The sequence below is a fragment of the Phoca vitulina genome, unplaced genomic scaffold (assembly GCF_004348235.1).
Source record: "Phoca vitulina isolate PV1807 unplaced genomic scaffold, GSC_HSeal_1.0 scaffold10, whole genome shotgun sequence".
Classification (NCBI taxonomy): Eukaryota; Metazoa; Chordata; class Mammalia; order Carnivora; family Phocidae; genus Phoca; species Phoca vitulina.
Window position 1 is genome coordinate 40,794,163 of NW_022589713.1, and position 25,065 is coordinate 40,819,227.

The following is a 25,065-nucleotide window of genomic DNA, read 5'->3' on the forward strand; positions in this document are numbered from 1 at the left end:
GTCACTCACGATCACGTGGGCAGGACTGGAGGACAGATATCACGGCAGCATTTAAATCTCAGTCAACCTCTCTCCCTCCCCCCCCCCCCCCCAGGAGTGTAACTGAATATATGTAACATAAACGCACAAAGAGGACGGCTCTACCACCACGCCAAATATACCGAACATCAGCGCAGACCTCCTCCCCACTTCGCCACCTTGCCTTAGCGCTCGTAACTGAATTAACGCATCTCCCTGAAAGTAAAGCCCCCAGGCCATCGAATGCTCTCCGGCCAGACCCTCGTCCCTCCTCCTACGGGGCGGCGAGTAGCCTCCCCAGGTGGCCCGAGGCCCTGCCCTGTGCGCACAGGGACAGCGTGTCTGGCAAGAGAATTACCCTTTGCCGGCTCAGTTCTTACAGCTTCTCCGCAGGACCCTTGGAGGAGAGCAGCTGGGGCTGACACACTTTTTGTTTCGAAGCCCACTTTGTGTGTCTGACTTCCTCATGTTCGGCTGCTTAAGAAGACAGCCCAGAGCAGGTGGAAAATCACAGCTAATACCAGACACAGGTAGGACGCCAACAGGCAAGAAGAATTGGAGAGAGCAGAGAGAGAGAGGCCATCTCGGGCTTTCCTCTCTGCCCCAGTTCTACCCACAAGCTTCCAGGTGCTCCGGGGCCAGCCACATTCGCACGGTCTCTGGGCCTGTGGCAGCTGGGAGAGGACCCTGGGTCCCTGCAGAGGCGACTGCCAGGCCCTCGGCCAGCCTGCCTCTGAGGTCCCGGACAAGAGGCTTCCCTGTCCCCCCATCCCCGGCCTCCGTGCTAAGGGACTACTTGCTCGTAGAACCCTTCCAAGGTGGCCAACGTGTCCTCAAGAGCCCCACCTCGGCTCCGATGCCTACGGTGTCCCTGGGTGGTCAGCCCTGCCAGGCCTCAGCTGGGAGCGCCCCGGGGGCTCGCGCCCAGCCGCCCAGCCCCCCAGCAGCCTTTCTGCAGGCCAGGGCCTCACATCCTGAGCTCCACGTGCTGCACCTTCCTGGCCTCACTCACCAATGTAAATCTTGTGGTGTGGGGTTCTACAGCTGATACTCTCTTTACAACACAGTCACATGGATCCTGTGCCCCAAGTTTTCACAAAGAGCTGGATGAGATGGAGATCTCTGGGGGGGGCGTCGGGGGGTCCTTCCAAGCCCTCAGTCACTCAGCAGCCTGGCAACCTTAACTCCTCTGGGTCTCAGTTTCCTTATCCATGACACAAGGATGTGTGATGTACCTCCCAGGGCTGTGGTGAGGAGCAGAAGGCGATTCTAGAGCTCAGCTAAAAGCATCAGCCTGGCACACAGCCAGGATCCTGGAGGCTTTATATCCTAACTACTCCTTGCTCTCTGGGGTGGCTTTCTTGGTGGGTGAACTCTGAGCTGCGGTATTTCCATTTGGGAATAAAGAGTGAATCACAAAGGGGCAGCAGGCTGCACACGGCGGGTGAAGAGGTAGGTGGGAGGCATCCTCTTCCTACTCATCTTTAGAAAAATGTCTTGCAGGGGCACCTGGGTGGCTCGGGCAGTTAAGCGTCTGACTCTTGATCTCAGAGTCGTGAGTTCTGCCCTGCGTCGGGCTCCACTGTGGAGCCTACTTAAAAAAGGAAAAAAGAAAACGGAAGAAAGAAAAAGGAAAAAGGAAAAATCTCTTGCAAACCTGAAGTCCACAGAAATCAGTGAGCCCCAAAGCTGAGTTGGTAGGAAAACACAGGGGAGACCACACTCCTTTAGCTCTTCTCTAAAAATCCATAAATGTGTGCTTTCTCATTAATCACCCGCAATTATGCCTTCTCAGTCCTAACTCTTCTGTCAGGGCTGCATAAAAAAAAAAAAAAATCTGTCCCTAATATGAAATAAAGACTATATTAAAACTAGACTTACAGATGGGCTCACAAATGAAAGTTCCTTTTTAATGAGCCTAAGAGCTCGGAGAAGCCAAAAAAATGCCAAATAATCAATACTTCCACACCGTGGTTAGTCTTCAAGCTGCAAGATTTCCATTTTAAATCCCACAGATTGATTTACCATTAAACATAAGGCAAAGCATTAAGATTTTCAAACTGATGATACTTTAAAATAATTTCACACCCGCTTTCATTCTGAGGAACCAAACTATTCCAGTAGGATGCTGTCTCTGGGAAGCCCCGAATGGCAGAAAGGAACTCGGCATGGGTCCGCAGGCCCGGCAGCGTCGGGACTCCCAAGCACCCGGCCGACCTGGCGTTCTCTCACTAGAACTAGCTAGAACTAACTGCCTCTCCCCACAGACTCAATTAAGAAGCCATGCCATTTCCCCGGGCTCTGGCTCTGGAGTTTTGGGGGGGAGCAGGTTGCAAGAGCAGCTGAAAGCGCCTCGGCTCCCCCACAGGGCGGGTGATGAGCAGAGGGGTCTCACTTCCCTGAGGACCAAACTGCCGGGTGGACTGAACAGTGTCTCAGTTAGGGGTCTGAGTGCCAGGGCTGAGGGACCTGGGCGGGGGCGGGGAGCAGTCTCTGAGCTGCGACCTAAGTGAGTTCAAGGCGTAATGAAGCATTGTATAATGGCATTTTACTGTAGCCAAATATGGCACGGCCTAAAGGCAGTATTTTAAAAGATAAGCCCATGTATTTACATACAAAAATTTCCTGTGGACCCACTGAAGATCTAATTTTTAAAATGAGGGGGTGGAAAAAACATTACTTCAGACCCAATCAACAAATTCATGGAATGTGCTAGATCAGGACAAGGAATTAGTGAGGAAAAGAAAAATATCCTGGCTTCCCATCCCCCCAGCCCCCCAAAGGAGCTCTGAATACCGGAACTGGAACCTTTTGCTCCAAAATTTGGGGACTCTTAAAAGTATTTTCGGGGGGGGGTGCCTGATTGGCTCAGTCAGTTAAGCATCTGCCTTTGGCTCAGGTCATGATCCCAGGGTCCTGGGATCGAGTCCCTCATCGGGCTCCCTGCTCAGCGGGAAACCTGCTTCTCCCTCTCCCTCTGTGCTTTCCCTCTCTCGCGCTCTCTCTCTCAAATAAATAAATAAAATCTTTTTTTTTAAAAAAAAGTATTTTCTGGGAAAAATAAGGATCCTGGGTGTTACAGAGTGCACATTTAATTAATATGAAAGGGGGATGTAGCTTCTGGAAGGATTTGGGGAAACTTAAGGCCTCACAAGAATGAGCCAAGGGTCTGTCCCCTGACCCTTCCCAGGTCCATCTGCAGCAGGAATGCACTGGGTGGCCAGAAAAGGCCATGTCCAGGGAGGGCCCTTCCAGAGTCTCTCTCCAGAATTTTCTTTCTGATTTCAGCATTCTACCAAGAAGTTCTAAGTAGAATTTTCGAGCAGCAGATTCTAATTCTACTTCAGGGATGGCTACAGTGAGGGCCTCAGGAGAGGGTGTTATATGATCTCCCACCCACTGCATTAAGACACTCATCCAGCGTGCCCAGAGCTGTGCCAAGTGAATTGAAGGCCCCAGGCCCTATCCGCCGCCTGTTGGGACAGGGGAGTGAACACCCTGAGACACTCTCACTCATCAACCACCAGCAATAAGACAAAGTGAAGATGTTGGCTCACCTCTGGGTGCAGGGAGTGAGGGACATGGTGGGGGTAGAAGGACCCACCATTCTCAAGTATAGTTCCAGAGGAGAGGAATGGAGGTCATGTATGCGGCTGGGTGAAGGAAGGAGCCCCAGCCCAGGACGGAGCAGGGTAACAGAGAACCCAGGGAAGGGGAGAGAGGCGCAGAATGTGCTGGAAGGGCCGGGCTAGCACGACAACACAGTCGGACAGGCAACACGGCGGTACACAGCCTCCTCACCAGAGCCCACTCCTGAGGTGGATGGCTGGGGAGAGACTGACTCTCACTGACTGAGAATTCCCTGAATCCCTAGATTTGCAAATCTTCACCTTTATGGAAAATTTCTAGATCTTTGTCCAAAGTCAAGAATCCCGACTCCCGGGCCCAGAGACTGGGAGGCACCTGCCCTGTACTCCTATTTCAGAATCTGTGGTTTTGCCTTGCCTTGACCCGGGGCAGCAGGTATTTCTGCTGAGCGCAGGGGACTCCCCAGAAAGGCACTTGAATACCTCCTCTGTGTACCTGAACGTGCATTTGGCTTTATCGGAAGATTAGCCTGGCCAATCACCGACTGAAAGTATGTGTGTGGGGGAGGGAGGCCGAGAAAAGAAACAACTCGTCTGTCTCTCCCAGCCTGTGCCCCCGGGTCCTCCCCGCTCCCAGCTCCTCTGTTCCACCCAGCACCGTCCACGGACTCGCACCTCACTCAGGGAAAAGCCCGGGTTCCTGCAGCCCCCGAGCCAGCCCTCGTGGCCAGGCCCCTCCTCTCTGACCTGTCCCCTCTGCTCCAGCCACAGCAGCCGCCAGAAGTTCCTAGAACAGCCCCGCCTCACACGCTCATCCCGGGCACACGAGCCTCCTGCTCTCCGGGCCTGCAGCGCCCTTCCTCCAGCCGTCCACACAGCTCCTCTCTCTCAAAGGCTGCATTCTGGGGGCTCCTGGCTGGCTCAGTCGGTTGGGCGGCTGCCTTCGGCTCAGGTCATGATCCCAGGGTCCTGGGATCGAGCCCCGCATCGGGCTCCCTGCTCGGCGGGCAGCCCGCTTCTCCCTCTGCCACTCCCCCTGCTTGTGCGCTCTCAGTCAAATAAATAAATAAAATCTTTAAAAAAAAAAAACAACCGCGGCTGCCTTCTCGGGGAGGTCTGCCCTAGGAACAGTGGTGGCACCCACTCCCCGTCCCACCAGCGCCAGTCCCCGGGCACTTGGCCGGCACGTGCCTCAGACGTCAGCTGAGCGGCGAGCCTGCCACCAGGAACAGCACCACGCCTTTCCCAGGTGAGCCAATAACCCGGCGGACTGACTGACCCGCCCCGTTAGAGAGCAGGGAGGAAACACACTGGAAACAGGTCTGCAGAGAAGGTGCCGGCCATCTGCGCACGCGGCCGGTGAGGGCACACGAACGTGGGAACGGCCCCCACGCTCCGTCTCCTCCCGCAAACAAACATTTCGCCTTCCGGTGATTCCTGACGTGGGAGACTTAGGATAAGGAATGAAGTGAAACAGGATGAGGTCTGAATCCGGATTTTTGTTTCTAAATCAAAGGGAAGACTTCACCAGTACAAACCAGGGGGCATGAGGTGGGCCTTTGGCAACTGGCAGAAGGCTGCCATCCCATCCCATCCCATCCTAAGGCCCCTCTGCCCTATCCCCACTGCTCCCCGCTTTCTCCCCCTTGCTTTATTTTTCTGCATAGTACCTCACACCTTCCCACACAACCAACATAATTTCATTTACCAGGAAAATAGAAGTAGAATGGAAGCTGAATGAGAACAGAGATTTATTTTTGGGGGAGAGGTCTATTTTGTTCATACAAGTATCCATAGCCCCTAACACAATGTCTGGCATCTAGTAGGTACTCAATAAAAATGCCCTAAGTCAATGAGAGGTATTCTTAATCTCATGGGCTTTTGGAAGGGCTTCCAAGGAGTCATGTACTCCCTGAAACTGAAGACTAAATTTTGGGTTGGATTTTTTTCTTTCCCTTTCTCGAGAAGAGAATCCATAGTCTCAGAGTCTCAAAGGAACCTGTGACCCAGAGAAGTTGAAGAACCATGAACACAGACGCCTCAGTTTAACAAGGATTATTATAGGTTTCTTCCAACAATGAATAAATTTCATTCACAGCTATTTGCTAAAATAAGAATGTGCGATCCACGCGTGGTGTGATTACATTGTTCTTGCTTCAGAAATCTCTAGCAGAATCCAGAGATTTGCCTTGGGAATGTTTATGAGCAGATTCGGAATAGGCAGCCCTATTATCCTTACTGTCTGTGAGCCAGAACACAGGTGAGAATGAACAAAAATGTGTTTTCACAGATTTGGAGCCAACTCTTAATATTCATGCAAAGCTGAAAATAAAAATAGTACGTAAGGTGGGCCCCATACACGCATAATGTGTAAAGATCCAGGTGCATCCCATCTACTCTGCAACCTTGGCCCCACTGGGAAATTACCAGGGCCTGGTCCCAAAATAACAAAACCTGTCCCTCTTTACTACTCAGCCACCCCCAATCCCAAAACAAAACAAACACAAAGAATTCTACACACACAATCATCAATCATCTCTCAGGGGTACCAACACCACCGTATAAAAGCCAAGCTCTGCCAAACGTACGACATGGCTTACCTTCCCCTATCATGGAGACCCCCACGGACATGCCCATGAACTTGCTTTTGGTCCATACGTGAGTGTTGACGCACAGTCTCTTCTCCTTGCACTCACAGTAGAAGCAGGAGATGGGTGGGTGATGGGACACCTGCTCGGCCACAAACCTCAGTTTGTAGCTTTTGGAAGGGTCCTCGGCCATGGGGTGTTCGTGGCCAGCAGGAGAATGGGGAGCAGTCCTCTTTGGCTTGACCCTGTCTTTGGGGACCTCCCAGGAGCAGTGAAACGTCTCACCGATGATGGGGTTGTAGGGCTTCTTGGCCAAGGCCCCCTTGCGGCCCTCATGGAAGGCCGTGAGATAATACTCCACGAAGCAAATGACCCTCTCCTCCGGTGTGGCCCCAGCGGTGACGGCCAGCAGCAGGTCTGGATGCGCCATGAAGTCTGCGTACATCTCCAGCAGGGACCGCTTCTCCAGGATGAACGTGGGAAGCACCACCTATGTTCGGAAGGAGACAAGGTCAGACAGGAGACCCCGTGATTCCATGAAAGAGGCTGCCACCTCCACCAAGCAAACCCTGATCATGGCTTCAGCCAGGCAAGGTTTCTTTTGCTACGGACACAAATGACAAATCAGGGGAAACAATGTCCAAGAAAACAAGATCGGAGACGTGGCTGCAGGGGTGGCAAAATGCCAACCCGCTTTCGTGGACAAGATGGTTCGGAGCAGCTCTCTTCTCTGCTCAGCTGGACTGGAACGGTGGTCTCTGCCTCCCTCTCCACCCTTGTCACTGTCCTCACACAAAACCCTCTTTTAGGCACCCGGGCTCAGTCGTTAGGTGTCTGCCTTCGGCTCAGGTCATGACCCCAGGGTCCTGGGATCAAGCCCCGCATCGGGCTCCCTGCTCGGCGGGAAGCGCGCTTCTCCCTCTCCCACTCCCCCTGCTTGTGTTCCCTCTCTCGCTGTGTCTCTCTCTGTCAAATAAATAAAATCTTAAAAAAAAAAAATACCCTCTTTTACTCCTCATTACTTAGAGATGTGAAGAAAAGAGCTCGAAGGACTTTTTCCTTTTCTTCCTGACATCAGACACAACCAAGGGGGGGTGCCAGTGTGTCCCCACGAACACAGACCCTGGGGCTTTGCTGGTGCCGCATCAGAGGGGGTCCAGGTCAACCAGCACACACCACCACTGAGAGTGCCTACTTGGAGATCTCTGTTAGCAGAGTAGCATACAAATCCCGACATGATCAAGGGAGAGCAGGAGTGAGGAAAGGGCCCCTTGGCCCAGGTCTCTGGGAGGGAAGGCCAATTAGTGGGCCAGCAAATGTCCAGAGAGCTGCCATCGAGGACAGGAGCCACGTGTGAAGGCTGCTCGGCAAGGCTGGCCCAGAAGAAATAAGCAGAAGTGACAAAGAAGTGAGCTGGGGTAAGTGCGTACAGCATCTTCTGGTACATGGACTGGGACAGGGGCTACCGCTAGGTTTGTTACCGGTACCACTACTGAAGGGGAGTAGAGATCTGGATGACTCCGTCGGGGACAAGACAGGGACTCCTCGTGGGTCCAGACTGGCCACGTGGTCATCAGGGGCCCTACAACCCCAGTGAGGAGGTCAGGTAAAGCCAATGAAGGCCATTGTGAAACTGGGCTGGAAAGCAGGTCACTCATCACTATCGTTTCTCACTGCTCGAGAGTGATCTTAAAATGACTTTCGTTATTGGGTATTAATAGTCCACCCACTTGGCTGCAAGGCATAGCTCGCTTTGATGTTCTCCTCCTCATGTGGAATCACGGGGGTGGGGGCACAGGAGATCAAGGCCATGCAGCTGGCTTATACTCCCTCCTCATGACTGAGTCTGCCCTTCCTCCATATAGGCCCCAACTCCTGAGAAAATATTCTCTGACCGCGAATGTCAGAAGGCTTAGAGATCTGCAACCCCACCTCCACCTGGGTTTGCTCAGACCCTTCCTTGCAAAAGATGTAGATACAATGGAAGAGAGATGTCCTGAGAGAAAGAGACAGACAGGCAGACAGGAGATCAGCAAAGCATAGAGGTTTCTAAGGAAACTGGAAAAAGCCCAGCCCACTGGAGAGGTGACTCTGGTATCTTTTCTTTTTTTTTTTTTTTAAGATTTTATTTATTTATTTGACAGAGAGAGAGCACAAGCAGGGGGAGCAGCAGAGGGAGAAGGAGAAGCAGACTCCCCGCTGAGCAGAGAGCCCGATGCGGGGCTCGATCCCAGGACCCCGAAATCATGACCTGAGCCGAAGGCAGACGCTTAACAACTGAGCCACCCAGGCTCCCTGACTCTGGTATCTTTATTAATGCTTCTGAAATATTGTGTTCGAGGAAAGAGTATGTACACGTGTCACGTAAAAAAGCAGCCAGATGTAAAGTTAAACATGTAACACCATGATAAAAAGACCCCAAATGTTAACATGTATTTCTTGCTGTTAAATCTGAGTGATTTTTACATTTTTTTCTGAGTATCTTTCCGCTTTCCATTTACAATATACTGGAAGAAAAATACATCACTTAAAACACAACTATGAAGATCAATGGAGATTTCTGCATTTCCTTTCAGCCAAAACTTGACAACACTGAGGACCTGGCTGCCCAAGGATCTAAGCTGGCCAGGTAAAGTACATTCTGGCTCAGAATGGCCTTCACAGTCCACTGTGATTACGTCCTACGTCTTTTGTGGGGACAGGTCATCATTCACCGGCCATCACTGTGCGTCTGCTCTTCCAATGGGGCTCTCAGGGGCCCAAATTCTTCCCATTACCCCTGACACATCACAGGTATCTGCTTCTGGCTAACAGCAGCCTTTTCTTTCCCTCGGCGGACTAGGGAGGTAAGAATTCACTGAGCAGAACAACTGGGATGGCTGGGCCATCCTCACCTACTGCCACTGATTAATTAGTGGGGGGCAAGGGGGCGCCTGGGAGCCTCAGTCGGTTAAGTGTCCGACTCTTGATTTTGGCTCAGGTCACGATCTCAGGGTCCTGGGATCAAGCCCCCCATAGGGCTCCATGCTCAGTGGGGAGTCTGCTTCTCCCTCTCCCTCTGTTCCTGCCCCCCACTTGCACCTGTATGTGTGCTCTCGCTCTCTCTCTCTAAAATAAACAAATCTTTAAAAAAAAATAAGTGGGGGGCAGGAAGTGGCACACAGGAAAGGGGGGCACACAAACCCCACCTTCTGGCCCATTCTACTCCTCCTGGAATGACTAGGCAATCCACCTGTCCAAAAATTATTAATTACCACTGGGAGGGAGACCATCGGCAAGGAAAAAAGGCAAACACAGCCTCCCCCATCTGGAAAAGTGTGGCTACGGCTTCCTAACTGGCCTCCCTGCTTTTTGTCAGGCCCACCTTGATTTCTACTCTATACCACAGCCAGGCCCATCTCTCTAGAATCTCTACAAGAGATGAATGAAGTCCAGTCTCGCCCCCACCTCCCTCACTTTCCGCCCCCAGCCGTCCCCTTACAAGTACCCACCCCTCCAAACACACACTCAAATCCTGTTTTCCCTTTTCTGCCCTCCTCCTGCCTTGTCTGAATGATGGACAGCTATTCCGCTCAAGGGTAGCCTCCTCGGTGAATCTTCTCCTGACAGCTCCTGGTCCCAAGGCTAAACCAACAACTCCCTCCTTCAGATCCTTGCCACACCCCACACATCTCCACCGTGGCATCCACAATGCTTGTTGTGATAAACAGCATTACTGGGGGGCTCCTGGGAGGCTCAGTCAGTTAAGCGTCTGCCTTCAGCTCAGGTCATGGTCCCAGGGTCCTGGGGTGGAGCCCCGGGTCATCGGGCTCCCCGCTCAGCAGGGAGTCTGCTTCTCCCTATGCCCCTCCCCCAGCTCATGCGCTCGCCACACTCTCTCCAATAAATAAAAATATTTTAAAAATTAAAAATAAGAGGAGCAAGATGGCAGAGGAGTAGGAGACCTGGATTTCGTCTGGTCTCAGGAATTCAGCTGGATAGGGATCAAACCATTCTGAACACCTACGAACTCAACAGGAGATCGAAGAAAAGAATAGCAACAACTCTCTGAACAGAAAAGCGACCACTTTCTGGAAGGTAGGACGTTCAGAGAAGTGAATCCGAGGCGATATTCGGGAGGATAGATGGCGGGGGAGGGGGCCTCCATCGGCCACTTCTGGCAAGTGATAGAGCCACGGAGCACAAAATCGGAACTTTTAGAAGTCGGCTCCGCTGAGGGCCGTCGCTCCAGTAGCTAAGCGGGGTGTGGAACCCTCGTGGGACAGTGTGGTCTCAGGACCCTCCGGGTCACAGAAAGACTGGGGGTGCCTGAGTGCAGCAGAGCTCCCAGGTATCGGAGCGGGGAGGCTGGCTGCAGAGACGGAGCCGAGGTGCGGGCTCTCAGCTCGGGGTTCTTATAAACCGTGATCCACAGCGCAATTGGGCCACTGCTCATCCAGCAGGGACCCAACAAGCGGCAGATCCAGAGAGACTCCCCTTCCTCCCCCAGGAGGAGCGGCGCGGGAGCGCACCGCAGGGATCTGCTGGGTTTGGAGACTCCACACGGGGTTGGGTGCGAGAGACAGAAACGCTTGGTCACAGGCCGGGTGAGCACAGAGTGTGGCCGGAGACGGGGGAGACGGGAGTGACTGACTGCTTTTCTCTGGGGGCTCACTGAGGAGCGGGCCCCGAGTTCTCGGCTCCTCCGGGGTTGAGATTGGGAGGCCGCCATTTTCACTCTCGTCCTCCAAAGCTGTACGGAAAGCTTGCAGGGAACAAAAGCTCCCGAGAGCAAACCCGAGCAGATTACTTAGCCCGGACCGGCAAGGGCGGGGCAATTCTGCCTCCGGCAAAGACATTTGGGAACCATGGCAACAGGCCCCTCCCCCAGAAGATCAGCAAGAACAGCCAGCCAAGACCAAGTTTACCCATCAATGAGAATGGCAGAACTCCAGCGCTAGGGGAATACTGCACATAGAATTCATGGCTTTTTTACCATGATTCTTTAGTCTTTCAAAGTTAATTTTTTTTAACTTTTTTTTTGAATTATTCTTTTTCCCTTTTTCAACCAACATCTTATCAATCCCTTTTTTAAAAAACATTTTTATTTTTCATTTCTAGAGTCATATTCTATCCCTTCATAGTAGTTACCCTTGTTTTTGGCATATATATAAGTTGTACTCTCTTTAAAATTTTGAGATACAGTTTCTTCTAACAGATCAAAATATACCCTAAATCTCTAGTGTATGGCTTTGTTCTAGTCTCCTACCTGATCACATTCTCTCCCTTTTTTTTTTCTTTCTTTTTAAATCCTCTTCTTTCTTTTTTCAAACAACTTCTTATCAATTCCTTTTATAAAATTTTTTATAATTTTCATCTTTACAGTCATATTCCATCCCTTCATTGTATCAACCCTTATTTTTATACATATATAAGTTTTTCTTTCTTTAAAATTTTGGGAGGCACTTTCTTCTAACAGACGAAAATACACCCAAAATCTAGTGTGTGGCACTGATCCATGCACCAGCCTGATCATATTGGATCATATTCTCGTTTTTTTTGTTTTGTTCTGGTTTTGTTTGTTTTTATCCTTTTCTTTTTTTTTTCTTTTTCTTTTTTCTTTCTTTCCCTTTCTTTCCCCCCAGTTTCAGGTCTTTTCTGATTTGTTTAGAGTATATTTTTTGGGAACATTGTTACCCTGTTAGCATTTTGTTCTCTCATTCATCTATTCTCCTCTGGACAAAATGACAAGATGGAAAAAATCACCTCAACAAAAAGAACAAGAGGTAGTACAGACTGCCAGGGACCTACTCAATATGGACATTAGTACGATGTCGGACCTAGAGTTCAGAATCATGATTTTAAAGATACTAGCTGGGCCTGAAAAAAGCATGGAAGTTATTAGAGAAACCCTCTCTGGAGAAATAAAAGAACTAAAATCTAACCAAGTAGAAATCAAAAAGGCTATTAATGAGGTGCAATCAAAAATGGGGGCACTAACTGCTAGGATAAATGAGGCAGAAGAAAGAATCAGTGAGATAGAAGACCAAAATGATGGAAAATAAAGAAGCTGAGAAAAAGAGAGATAAACAACTACTGGATCACGAGGGCAGAATTCGAGAGATAAGCGATACCATAAGATGAAACAACATTAGAATAATTGGGATCCCAGAAGAAGAAAGAGAGAGAGGGGCAGAAGGTATATTGGAGCAAATTATAGCAGAGAACTTCCCTAATTTGGGGAAGGAAAAAGGCATCAAAATCGAGGAGGCACAGAGAACCCCCTTCAAAATCAATAAAAATAGGTCAACACCCCAACATCTAATAGTAAAACTTACAAGTCTCAGAGACAAAGAGAAAATCCTGAAAGCAGCTCGGGAGAAGAGATATGTAACCTACAATGGTAGAAACATTAGATTGGCAACAGACCTATCCACAGAGATCTGGCAGGCCAGAAAGGACTGGCAGGACATATTCAGAGCACTAAATGAGAAAAATATGCAGCCAAGAATACTATATCCAGCTAGGCTGTCATTGAAAATAGAAGGAGAGATAAAAAGCTTCCAGGACAAACAAAAACTGAAGGAATTTGCAAACACGAAACCAGCCCTACAAGAAATATTGAAAGGGGTCCTCTAAGCAAAGAGAGAGCCTAAAAGCAACATAGACCAGAAAGGAACACAGACCATATACAGTAACAGTCACCTTACAGGCAATACAATGGCACTAAATTCCTATCTTTCAATAGTTACCCTGAATGTAAATGGGCTAAATGCCCCAATCAAAAGACACAGGCTATCACATTGGATTAAAAAACAAGATCCATCGATATGCTGTCTGCAAGAGACTCATTTTTGACCCAAAGACACCCCCAGATTGAAAGTGAGGGGGTGGAAAACCATTTACCATGCTAATGGACACCAAAAGAAAGCTGGGGTGGCAATCCTTATATCAGACAAAATAGGTTTTAAACCAAAGGCTGTCATAAGAGATGAGGAAGGACACTATATCCTACTTAAAGGGTCTATCCAACAAGAAGATCTAACAATTGTAAATATCTATGCCCCTAACATGGGAGCAGCCAATTATATAAGGCAATTAATAACAAAAGCAAAGAAACACATTGAAAACAATACAATAATAGTGGGGGACTTTAACACTCCCCTGACTGAAATGGACAGATCACCTAAGCAAAAGATCAACAAGGAAATAAAGACTTTAAATGACACACTGGACCAAATGGACTTCACAGACATATTCAGAACATTCCATCCCAAAGCAAGGGAATACAAATTCTTCTCTAGTGCCCATGGAACATTCTCCAGAATAGATCACATCCTAGGTCACAAATCAGGTCTCAACTGGTACCAAAAGATTGGGATCATTCCCTGCATATTTTCAGACCACAATGCTTTGAAACTAGAACTCAATCACAAGAGGAAAGTCGGAAAGAACTCAAATACATGGAGGCTAAAGAGCATCCTACTAAAGAATGAATGGGTCAACCAGGAAATTAAAGAAGAATTTAAAAAATTCATGGAAACCGATGAAAATGTAAACACAACTGTTCAAAATCTTTGGGATGCAGCAAAGGCAGTCCTAAGAGGAAAGTATATAGCAATTCAAGCCTTTCTCAAGAAACAAGAAAGGTCTCAAATACACAACCTAAACCTACACCTAAAGGAGCTGGAGAGAGAACAGCAAATAAAGCCTAAACCCAGCAGGAGAAGAGAAATAATAAAGATCAGAGCAGAAATCAATGAAATAGAAACCAAAAGAACAGTAGAACAGATCAACGAAACTAGAAGCTGGTTCTTTGAAAGAATTAACAAGATTGATAAACCCCTGGCCAGACTTATCAAAAAGAAGAGAGAAACGACCCAAATCAACAAAATCATGAATGAAAGAGGAGAGATCACAACCAACACCAAAGAAATACAATTATAAGAACATATTATGAGCAACTATATGCCAGCAAATTAGATAACCTGGAAGAAATGGATGGATTCCTAGAGATGTATCAACTACCAAAGTGAAGCAGGAAGAAATAGAAAACCTGAACAGACCTATAACCACTAAGGAAATTGAAGCAGTCATCAAAAAATCTCCCAACAAACAAAAGCCCAGGGCCAGATGGCTTCCCAGAGGAATTCTACCAAACATTTCAAGAAGAATTAATACCTATTCTTCTGAAACTGTTCCAAAAAATAGAAATGGAAGGAAAACTTCCAAACTCGTTTTATGAGGCCACCATTACCTTGATTCCAAAACCAGACAAAGACCCCATCAAAAAGGAGAATTACTGACCAATATCCTTGATGAACATGGATGCAAAAATTCTCACCAAAATGCTAGCCAATAGGATCCAACAGTACATTAAAAGGATTATTCACCACGACCAAGTGGGATTTATCCCTGGGCTGCAAGGTTGGTTCAACATCCACAAATCAATCAACGTGATACAATACATCAATAAAAGAAAGAACAAGAATCATATGATCCTCTCAATAGATGCAGAAAAAGCATTTGACAAAGTACAGCATCCTTTCTTGATCAAAACTCTTCAGAGTATAGGCATAGAGGGTACATACCTCAATATCATAAAAGCCATCTATAACCTACAGCGAATATCATTCTCAATGGGGAAAAACTGAGAGCTTTCCCCCTAAGGTCAGGAACGTGGCAGGGATGTCCACTATCACCACTGCTATTCAACATAGTATTGGAAGTCCTAGCCACAGCAATCAGACAACAAAAAGAAATCAAAGGCATCCAAATTGGCAAAGAAGAAGTCAAACTCTCACTCTTTGCAGATGATATGATACTTTATGTGGAAAAACCCAAAGACTCCACCCCAAAACTGCTAGAACTCATACAGGAATTCAGTCAAGTGGCAGGATATAAAATCAATGCACAGAAGTCAGTGGCATTCCTATACACCAACAACAAGTCAGAAGAAAGAGAAATTAAGGAGTCGATCCCATTTACAATTGCACCCAAAACCATAAGATACCTAGGAATAAATCTAACCAAAGAGGCAAAGGATCTGTACTCAAAAACTATAAAATACTCATGAAAGAAATTGAGGAAGACACAAAGAAATGGAAAAATGTTCCATGCTCATGGATTGGAAGAACAAATATTGTGAAGATGTCAATCCTACCTAGAGCAATCTACACATTCAATGCAATCCCCATCAAAATACCATCTACTTTCTTCAAAGAAATGGAACAAATAATCCTAAAATTTGTATGGAACCAGAAAAGACCCCGCATAGCCAGAGGAATGTTGAAAAAGAAAAGCAAAGCTGGCGGCATCACAATTCCAGACTTCCAGCTCTATTACAAAGCTGTCATCATCAAGACAGTATGGTACTGGCACAAAAACAGACACATAGATCAATGGAACAGAATAGAGAGCCCAGAAATGGACCCTCAACTATATGGTCAACTAATCTTTGACAAAGCAGGAAAGAATGTCCAATGGAAAAAAGACAGTCTCTTCAACAAATGGTGTTGGGAAAATTGGACAGCCACATGCAGAAGAATGAAACTGGACCATTTCCTTACACCACACACAAAAATAGACTCCAAATGGTTGAAAGACCTCAATGTGAGACAGGAGTCCATCAAAATCCTAAAGGAGAACACAGGCAGCAACCTCTTCGACCTTAGCCGCAGCAACTTCTTCCTAGAAACATCGCCAAAGGCAAGGGAAGCAAGGGCAAAAATGAACTATTGGGACTTCATCAAGATAAAAAGCTTTTGCAAAGCAAAGGAAACAGTCAACAAAACCAAAAGACAACCGACAGAATGGGAGAAGATATTTGCAAATGACATATCAGATAAAGGGCTAGTATCCAAAATCTATAAAGAACTTATCTAACTCAACACCCAAAGAACAAATGATCCAATCAAGAAATGGGCAGAAGACATGAACAGACATTTTTCCAAAGAAGACATCCAAATGGCCAACAGACACATGAAAAAGTGCTCAACATCGCTTGGCATCAGGGAAATCCAAATCAAAACCTCAATGAGATACCACCTCACACCAGTCAGAATGGCTAAAATTAACAAGTCAGGAAACGACAGATGTTGGCAGGGATGCAGAGAAAGGGGAACCCTCCTACACTGTTGGTGGGAATGCAAGCTGGTGCAACCACTCTGGAAAACAGTATGGAGGTGCCTCAAAAAGTTGAAAATAGAGCTACCAAATGATCCAGCAATTGCACTACTGGGTATTTACCACAAAGATACAAATGTAGGGATCTGATGGGGTACGTGCACCCCGATGTTTATAGCACCAATGTCCACAATAGCCAAACTGTGGAAAGAGCCAAGATGTCCATCAACAGATGAATGGATAAAGAAGATGTGGTATATATATACAATGGAATATTGTGCAGCCATCAAAAAGAATGAGGTCTTGCCATTTGCAATGACGTGGATAGAACTGGAGGGTATTATGCTGAGCGAAATAAGTCAATCAGAGAAAGACATGTATCATATGACCTCACTGATATGAGGAATTCTTAATCTCAGGAAACAAACTGAGGGTTGCTGGAGGGGGGCGGTGGGAGGGATGGGATGGCTGGGTGATGGACATTGGGGAGGGTATGTGCTGTGGTGAGCGCTGTGAATTTGTAAGACTGTTGAATCACAGATCTGTAACTCTGAAACAAATAATGCAATATATGTTAAAAAAAAAAAAAGAAAAAGAAGAAGATAGCAGGAGGGGAAGAATGAAGGGGGGGAAATCGGAGGGGGAGACGAACCATGAGAAACTATGGACTCTGAAAAACAAACTGAGGGTTCTAGAGGGGAGGGGGGTGGGAGGATGGGCTAGCCTGGTGATGGGTATTAAGGAGGGCACGCTCTGCATGGAGCACTGGTTGTTATGCACAAACAATGAATCATGGAACAGTATATCAAAAACTAATGAGGTAATGTATGGTGATTAACATAACAATAAAAAATTTTTTTTAAAGTTGGAAAAAAAAAAAGACCCAAAATTTAAAAAAAAATTAAAAATAAGAGCATTACTGGGACAGTTTGAGAAATTTTTACTGCAGGCCACATATGAAATAGTATTGTGTCAACATTACATTTCCCGAGTGTGTCAAGTGTGTCGTGTGGGACAATATCCCTGTCGTCAGGAAATGCACACTGACCAATGCAAGGGAGAACGAACATGTCTGCAACGTACTCGGAAACGGTTCCTCCAGAACCAGACATACACGCATATATGAAGGTGCGTCTGTGTGGCCGCAGAGCAAGAGGAGAGGGAGAGAGAAGTAGACAGAGTGGGAGAGAGGACAGAAGGGAGAAGAAAAGCAAAGCAGCATAATGTGAACAACTGGCAAATACTGGTGAAGGCTACAGGGCAGTTCACTGTACTATTCTTGTAGCTCTACCACAGATTGGAAAATGCGCAAAATAAAAAGGTGGAGGGAGAAGAAAGAAGGCTCTTCTAGGGATGTGATACCTGAGAACTCATCAATTTTCAAAGCCACCCTCCCCAAACTGCAGACCCAGGGAATGTGCTCTCACGGCCACCAGCAAGTCCAACCCACTTGGATATATATTCTTTTTTTTTTTTTTTAAGATTTTTATTTATTTATTTGACAGAGAGAGATACAGCGAGAGAGGGAACACAAGCAGGGGGAGTGGGAGAGGGAGAGCAGGCTTCCCACTGAGCAGGGAGCCCGATGCGGGGCTCGATCCCAGGACCCTGGGATCATGACCTGAGCCGAAGGCAGATGCTTAACGACTGAGCCACCCAGGCGCCCCTTGGATATATATTCTACACTTGAAAATGAGACTTCGGCTTTGTCAGAGCTGGAAAAAGTGGGATACCCGGAGAGACGGAGGAGTATAGATTGGGAGTGGAAGGACGATTTCTTCTTTCATCCCTTGTCGGGTCTGTCTTGTTGGTGTTTGTGAGGAATATCAGATCAATGCCTTTCAAAACCAGCACCCTGAACATTTCAGGCAAGATAACATGCTTTTCACTAAAGCAGATTTCTCTCTCTCATACGATCTCCCTGCCTTTTGTGCGTGTGTGTGCGTGCCTTTGCAAATAAGTCACTTCATCATCTGTTCCGTGGGCAGTGGACACTGGGGACACAGAGCCAAGAAGTGGCGAATGCTAATTGGGCTGTCTGCCTCCAATGGGGACATGAGTGATGGCCCAGCCATGCAGACCAACAGCATCCAAATGGCTGGGATCCCTACTGCAGATTGATTGAGCCATCAATAAGGGCTGCCTTTTCTCCCATTAACATAATTAAGACAATGAACTACTTTGGGGAAAGAAAAAAAAAAAAAGAAGAAGATCTGCATTCGGGACTCAGAGAACAATTAATTACATTTAAAGTTGCATCATTCTAGAAGTAACTAATCTCCAGGTTGGGCTCTTAGAACTTTGAAATAATCAATCACCCACCAAGACAATGAGAAGGTCCAAAGAAAGAGTCAGAGTCTCTTCCCCCGAAACAGGGAACACAGCAGGCTTCTGCAAAGAAAGGCCAAGAGCAGGTGCAATTTTCTCCAAAGAAACATCCGTTAACTTAACAACCCTGAGAATCATCTCTAGAACTCTGTCCTGAGACGGGCGGACCCACCCAGGGCCAAGGAGGCGGCACAGAGAGGCTGAAACCATCCACCGAGACTGGTTTCCTTTAAGGAAACCAGGGGAAGTACACAAACTCCAACCTTACAAAATAAAAGGTAGATAATCCAGCTGCCAAAGGGTTCTTTCCTTAGCCAACAGGATGCTCCCCTGGCTTTCTTTAAATGCCAGCTTCCGGGGTGCCTGGGTGGCTCAGTCCATTAAGCAGCTGCCTTCGGCTCAGGTCATGATCCCAGGGTCGCGGGATGGAGTCCTGCGTCAGGCTCCCTGCTCCGCGGGGAGTCTGCCCCTCCTCCCGCTTGTGCTCTCTCTCGCTGCTCTCTAATAAATAAAATCTTTAAAAAAAAAAAGGTGCCAGCCCCCTTCACATGACTTCACAGTGCTTGGAACATCATGAAAGGCATTCACTGAAACTTTTGTTGGGTGGAAAGAGTCTGAAATAAGATGTCACTTCTTCCAAGAAGATGTGTACTACATAAAGAGAGCTACAGCTGTGAAAATCAACTCCCGGGTTCCCTCAGAGTCCCAGATGTGGGCTTGCAGAAGGGAAGCAAAGCTGAGGGCTGACATTCATCTCTTGGCGGCTACGGCCTTGTGTACTTGGGCAGGCTCATCTCTCTAAGACTCAATTCCTCTGCTGTAAAACAGGGAAAGTAATAGCAACCCTGTAGGGGTTTTGTGAGTATTAAATGCATGCAGAATCAGCCCTGTGCCCACACAGTACGTGCTCATGAGGCTGGTGGCTGTTATCATCAGGGATCTGCATCTTCACCTGGAGACTCGGGCAAGCTAAGAACAGGCTAGATCAGACACGAACCTGTCAAAAATTTTTCAGTGACAAAGCTGAAGACTAAAAGTAAATCTCAATGACCAGAGCAACCCCTGGGACCACCTCTGGTGTGTCTGTAAATACTAGATTATTTGAGAAAAAGGAGAAATAGTTGTATAAAACAAGGAAAGTGTGGTAAGAAGGCATGAATGTTTCAAACTTAAACGAGATGTAGAACTCAAGCCAGGCTCAGTGCTTTGGGCTCCACATTATCTTGTTTGGTCTTCTGAATGCCCTGTCAGCAGATAGGACAATTCCATTTTACAGATGAGAAAACGGGGGCCCAGAAAGGCTACATAAGTAGAGAGCTGGAATGTGAACCAATTCTGCTCGGTTGAGGCCTAGGCTGGATCCCTCACTGCCCCCAGGCCCGAAGATGCACCATCACTCACTGGGAATCTCCCTGGAAAAGCAGGATTGAAGAGCTCCTGCCAACAGCACAGGGAGGGAGGATGGGAATGACACACACCGGCCCCTCCACAATATAGATGCATCCAGACAAGCTTCAGGAAGCCAGGTTACTACTGGGTTTTCTACTAAAAGGCAAGCATTTCAGGAGAAGGAGTGGGCTTTACTTGACAGTATATTAAAAACAAGCTTTGGAGGGGCGCCTGGGTGGTTCAGTCGGTAAAATGTCTGCCTTCGGCTCAGATCATGGTCCCAGGGTCCTGGGCTCGAGCCCCACGTCGGGCTCCCTGCTCAGCGGGGATCCTGCTTCTCCCTCTGCCTCCCCACCTCCTACCCGTGGGGCTTGTGTTCTCTCTCTCTTTCTCAAATAAATAAATAAAATCTTAAAACAACAACAACAACAACAACAACAACAACAACAACAGCAACAACAACAAGATTTGGAGAGAAGAGCCAAAGGCATCGGGAAGGGAAGCAGACACAATACTTGGGAGAACGGGACACTGTGTACCCACAGTTGTGCTTGTGGGGGTTCATTTCCAGGGTTTACCCTGGTTCTTCTGACCTTCCTCATAAAAACTTTCCCCTTGGGAGGAGGAGCTGAATCCAGCAACACCGATCTTTGGCATACCATGACTAAACCTGGAAATTTAGCCTACTAAAACCATCAAAGGAGAAAACTCGTATGCCCAAGATGTCTGCGACCTCGTGCCAGGATCAAGAAGCCGCAGAGACACACAGGACCCATCACCACTAGTTGCTGAGGACGTCCAAGACCATGTAGCAACTTGGAAGGTTATGCGGCCAGTCAAGAGTACACAGGGAAGGACAGCGTTCTCTTCCTCAAGCCCGCGGGTGAGGACACGGCTGTTTGCTGTAGCGGGATTTGTGGGGTCAACAAACCCCAACCATGCACGGGATCTCCACCTGGTTTTACAAATAGTGCTACCGTAACCATTCAAGTGATTCTTTAGGAATCGTAGAAATTTACGAATTCTCTCGGCAAGCCTCTCTCGCAAAGTGAGAATCTTGTCTTATGTAATTACTAATTGCAGAAAGAGTTAGGGTTCCCTGGGAAAAGAAAGAGGGAGACCTAGCTTTCTTGACATAAGAAAGGTCATCTGAGGCGCCCTCCCCCCCAACCCTGCCACCTTGTGAAAGAAGGTAAGAACGGCCACTCTCAGGCAAGGAGATAGCCTTATCGGAGATGATAAATCAGTGGTAAAACTCCCAGGGCAGGTTCAGAGGTAGAGGTGGACTGGACGCACATTCTTGAGTTCTCTTTGTGGGATCTAAAGTCCTCTGAGCACTCAGATGCCAGCCCAAGAGGAGCCAGAGATTTGGTGATGATGACCCTGTCCGCCCTCCTGACTTTGAACTAAACTCTGTCACCTAAGGGGACTTCTGCCCCAATCCCACTGTCTTCACCACTGTGCAAGTCCCTTCGTGAATGTGTATGCCCCCCTTAGCTTAAAACTGCCCCAATTTCATTGTTCAGGGAGACACTGCTTTGGGAAAGATCCCTGGTGTTCTTTATTTGCGGCAAGTAAAATCCTTCTTTTTTCCTATTCTTTGGCTTGGTTGTGTCTTTTGGCTTGACACTCACCAAGAGGGGAACCCCGTTTTGGGTAACAATGGGATAGGCACTGTGTACCTTCAGGGTCAGGGAACTCCTCATGTGAGGAGAGCCCGATCCCTGCTCCCTTTGTCTTGTACTAGTTTTAACCACAATCTCTATCCCCAAAACTCCCACCTACTCTGTGGAATCAGCTGCGCCATCTGGAACAACACGAAATCCACTGTTCTAGAAGATCTCCCTCTCACCTGATCCCATAAAATTGGAGTTTAGGCTAACCCCCCCCCCCCCCCCGAGGAATCCATGTGGGTCACCTTGCTACCCATAACTACCACCGTCCTCCATAATCTCAGTTCCAAGCATGCCACTCTCCACCCAGTCCCCCTGAGGTCCCACCTCACTCTGCCTCATCCCAGCCCCACCAAGAACGACAGCCTGTTGACCCTGTTCTGTCCCCCACCTCCTCGCAGCCTCGTTTCCCACCACACGGGCGTGGAGTCCACAGCCCCACCTTACACTTACCCCCTCTGATCCCTGCCGCACCCCCCCTTGCCCTGCTGCTCTGCCACTTTCTCCCGCTTGGGTACAAACTGGGTGAACTTCAACTCTGCCATAATCCAGCTCCTCTCATTCTCCATGCCCTACATCTCCACTCACTCCCCAGAGGAACTCATTCCCATCTCCTGGCTTCAAACACCCTCTGTTCCTTGTTGGTTCTCAACCTTGTACCTGAACCTCATTCATACCCCTCAGACTCTATACCAACTGCCTCCACACCCTCCCTACCTGGACACCTAACGAACAGCCGCCTCAGACCTAAGAGATCCATGATGAATTTGTGATAGCCCCCAGCCTGCTCTTCCCATGGTCTTTCCCTTCTCCGTAAGGGCGGTGGCCGTCTGGGGCACTGGTGGCCTCTAATGAACCCCAGCTCCTGCAGAGCACACTTGTTTTAATCAATACAGAGCAAGTGACACTGTACCACTCTGGAGCCTAAGTTTTAAAAACACTTCTCCGCTTCACTCTTGTCCTCATGGGAACTTGGAGACACCCTGTAAGATGCCTGCCTCCCCAGCTGGACAGACCATGTGGGAAGGATACACAGATAGAGATCCTAAGACTTCATGGAGAGAGAGAGGGGCCCAGCTGCCTCAGCCACGTCCAGCCCCCCACCGACCCACCAGCGGACCAGAGACCCGCGAGTGACCATGGACAAGACCGACAGCAGGACCGCCCAGTCGAGCCCCGCCCAGACTGCACAGCTGAGAACAAACAAAATGGCTATTCAAAGCCACGACATTTGAGGTGGTTAATTCCTCAGCAATAGGTCACAGAAACAAATGTGGCTGAATCTAGTGTTTAGTCTTCCAGTGGCTCAGGTCAGAATCCCAGAGTCACTCCTCACCCCTTTCCCTTACGCTCCACATCCAATCCATACGTAATCAGGACACCCATATCCTGTGGGGACATCCGAACTCTGCCACTGTCACTCTGCCATCATCTCTTCATCTCTCACCCTTCCCCCCATTGCCTGCAGCCCACTCACCTGCACCCCAGTTTACCTTCCACGAGAGGCAAAATAATCCTTTACAAGAAGGGCCACTGTGTTTTTTGCTCAAAACTCTCCAGTGGCCGCCACGTCACTCAGAGTAATATCCCAAGTCCTTACAGTGTCCTAGGAGTACCCCCCCCACTTCTGTCCTGCCAACTCCATTTCCCATCAACCCACCCAGTTCATTCTTGAGTCATCCCTGCTCACCCTCAAAACGCCAAACAAGGGCCCTTGGACGCCTCCACTGCACAGTCACCTGGCTGAACCCCTCATCTGAACCTTGTCTCTGGTCCAATGGTGGCCGGGAGCATCCATCCTGAGCAGCGCCTCAAAGAGGGCCTGTCCCCCTCCCCTGCACTTCACCTTTCACCCTCCCGCCAGGCTCTGCTTCTTTGCACTGTTCTCAGCTCTGGACTCTCCTCTCTCATGTACTGTCTGCCTCCTTCCGTCATCCCACGAGCTCCGGGAGGGTGTGGATGCTGGAGGTTTTGTTCACTGGTGCACTCCCAGTGTCTAGAACACTATCCGGCAGGTGTGCGTGCAGCTCCATAAGTATGTGAACGTATGCATTACTCGTGGTCGTCTTTTATATCCCTGGAGAGCAGGTTAAGAAGGTCACAGACCTCCTAGCTCCACCCGGCATTCTGTGGCCCCGCTCCCTGGAGGCCAGGCGGAGCACAGCACCTCCTCTTCGTGTTTCTCACCTACATCAAACCCTCCAAAGCTTTCTTGTTGCCCTCAGGATCAAGTTCGCCCTCCTTCATGTGACCCACAAGGGTCCACAGGATCTGACACCACTACCCACTCCAGGTCCGGTTCAAGCGTGCCACCCGTCAGCACACGCGGGACTCCAGTCACACTGCCTTGTGCTCTCCAGCTTTGCCCATGCTGTTCCTTCTGCCAGGAATGCCCTCTTGCTCCTTCCACTACTGCCCATCATCCTTCGGCCTCAACCTAAATGGTACCTCCTCAAAGAGGCCTTCTGTGGCCCACCATCTTTCTGTGGTTCCTTCTTTCTCTCTCCTTTTCCTTTCTAGGCTACCCACAATTTGTGGAAATGGAGCAGGTCATCCAGCGGAGGTATTCACCAGCAACTTGGGGTTGCAGAAGCATAGCTGAGGGAGGAGGGCAGCCAGGGGTGCTTTTAGTGGGAGGACCAGCTGCATATTTTGTGGGGGCAAAGTGAAAAATGAAAATGAAAATCCCCTTATTCAAAGTTATTAAGAATTTCAAGAGAGGGCGCCTGGGTGGCTTGGTCAGTTAAGCGTCTGCCTTCGGCTCGGGTCATGATCCCAGGGTCCTACGGTCGAGCCCTGTGTTGGGCTCCCTGCTCAGCAGGGAGTCTGTTTCTCCCTCTGCCCATCTCCCTCCCCAGCTCGTGCTCACGCTCTCTCAGGTAAATAAATGAGTTAAAAAAAAAAAAAAAGAATTTCAAGAGAGCAACAGTAGAACATTCTATCAAGCATGGGAGCCTCTGAACACGGGGGGCTGTGTGACTCCACTAGTCACACGCCCATGGAACTGGCCCTGTCTGGTGACCACAGTTAATCAACTCAGGCAAAATGTTGCATTGGACGCCCAGCCATGCTGGTGACTTGTGGATGCGTCAATACCGGCCACCTCCTCAAAGATGGGGCGGTAGACTTGTTTCATGGAGAGTGACCAGAGCTCCATTCTTCAGTCAAAGAATACCCAGGGTGCCTGCTCATCAGATGTTGTAACCGGGCTAAGTTCATACACTGCCAATCTGGCACAAGCTTAACACCATGATATGGGCAAACGCCAAGAAGAGAAAAGGAGACAGTAAGCAAAGAGACTTTCATCAACCTTTCTATGATGCAACAGAAGGTTTACCTCTTCCTCTCACAAGCATTTCAGCTCATTAACTCTTCCCT

General features: G+C 48.5%; 1 protein-coding gene across 3 annotated transcripts in view; it reads right to left on the minus strand.

The window, feature by feature from the left end:
- Positions 1-25,065, minus strand: part of OSBPL10 (oxysterol binding protein like 10) — a 307,285-nt gene that overhangs the window by 11,614 nt on the left and 270,606 nt on the right. For all 3 annotated transcript variants that reach the window (XM_032408850.1, XM_032408852.1, XM_032408851.1), the window contains exon 8: positions 6,206-6,683. In XM_032408850.1, coding sequence (XP_032264741.1) covers positions 6,206-6,683 — 478 coding nt within the window. The remainder of the gene's footprint in view (positions 1-6,205; positions 6,684-25,065) is intronic.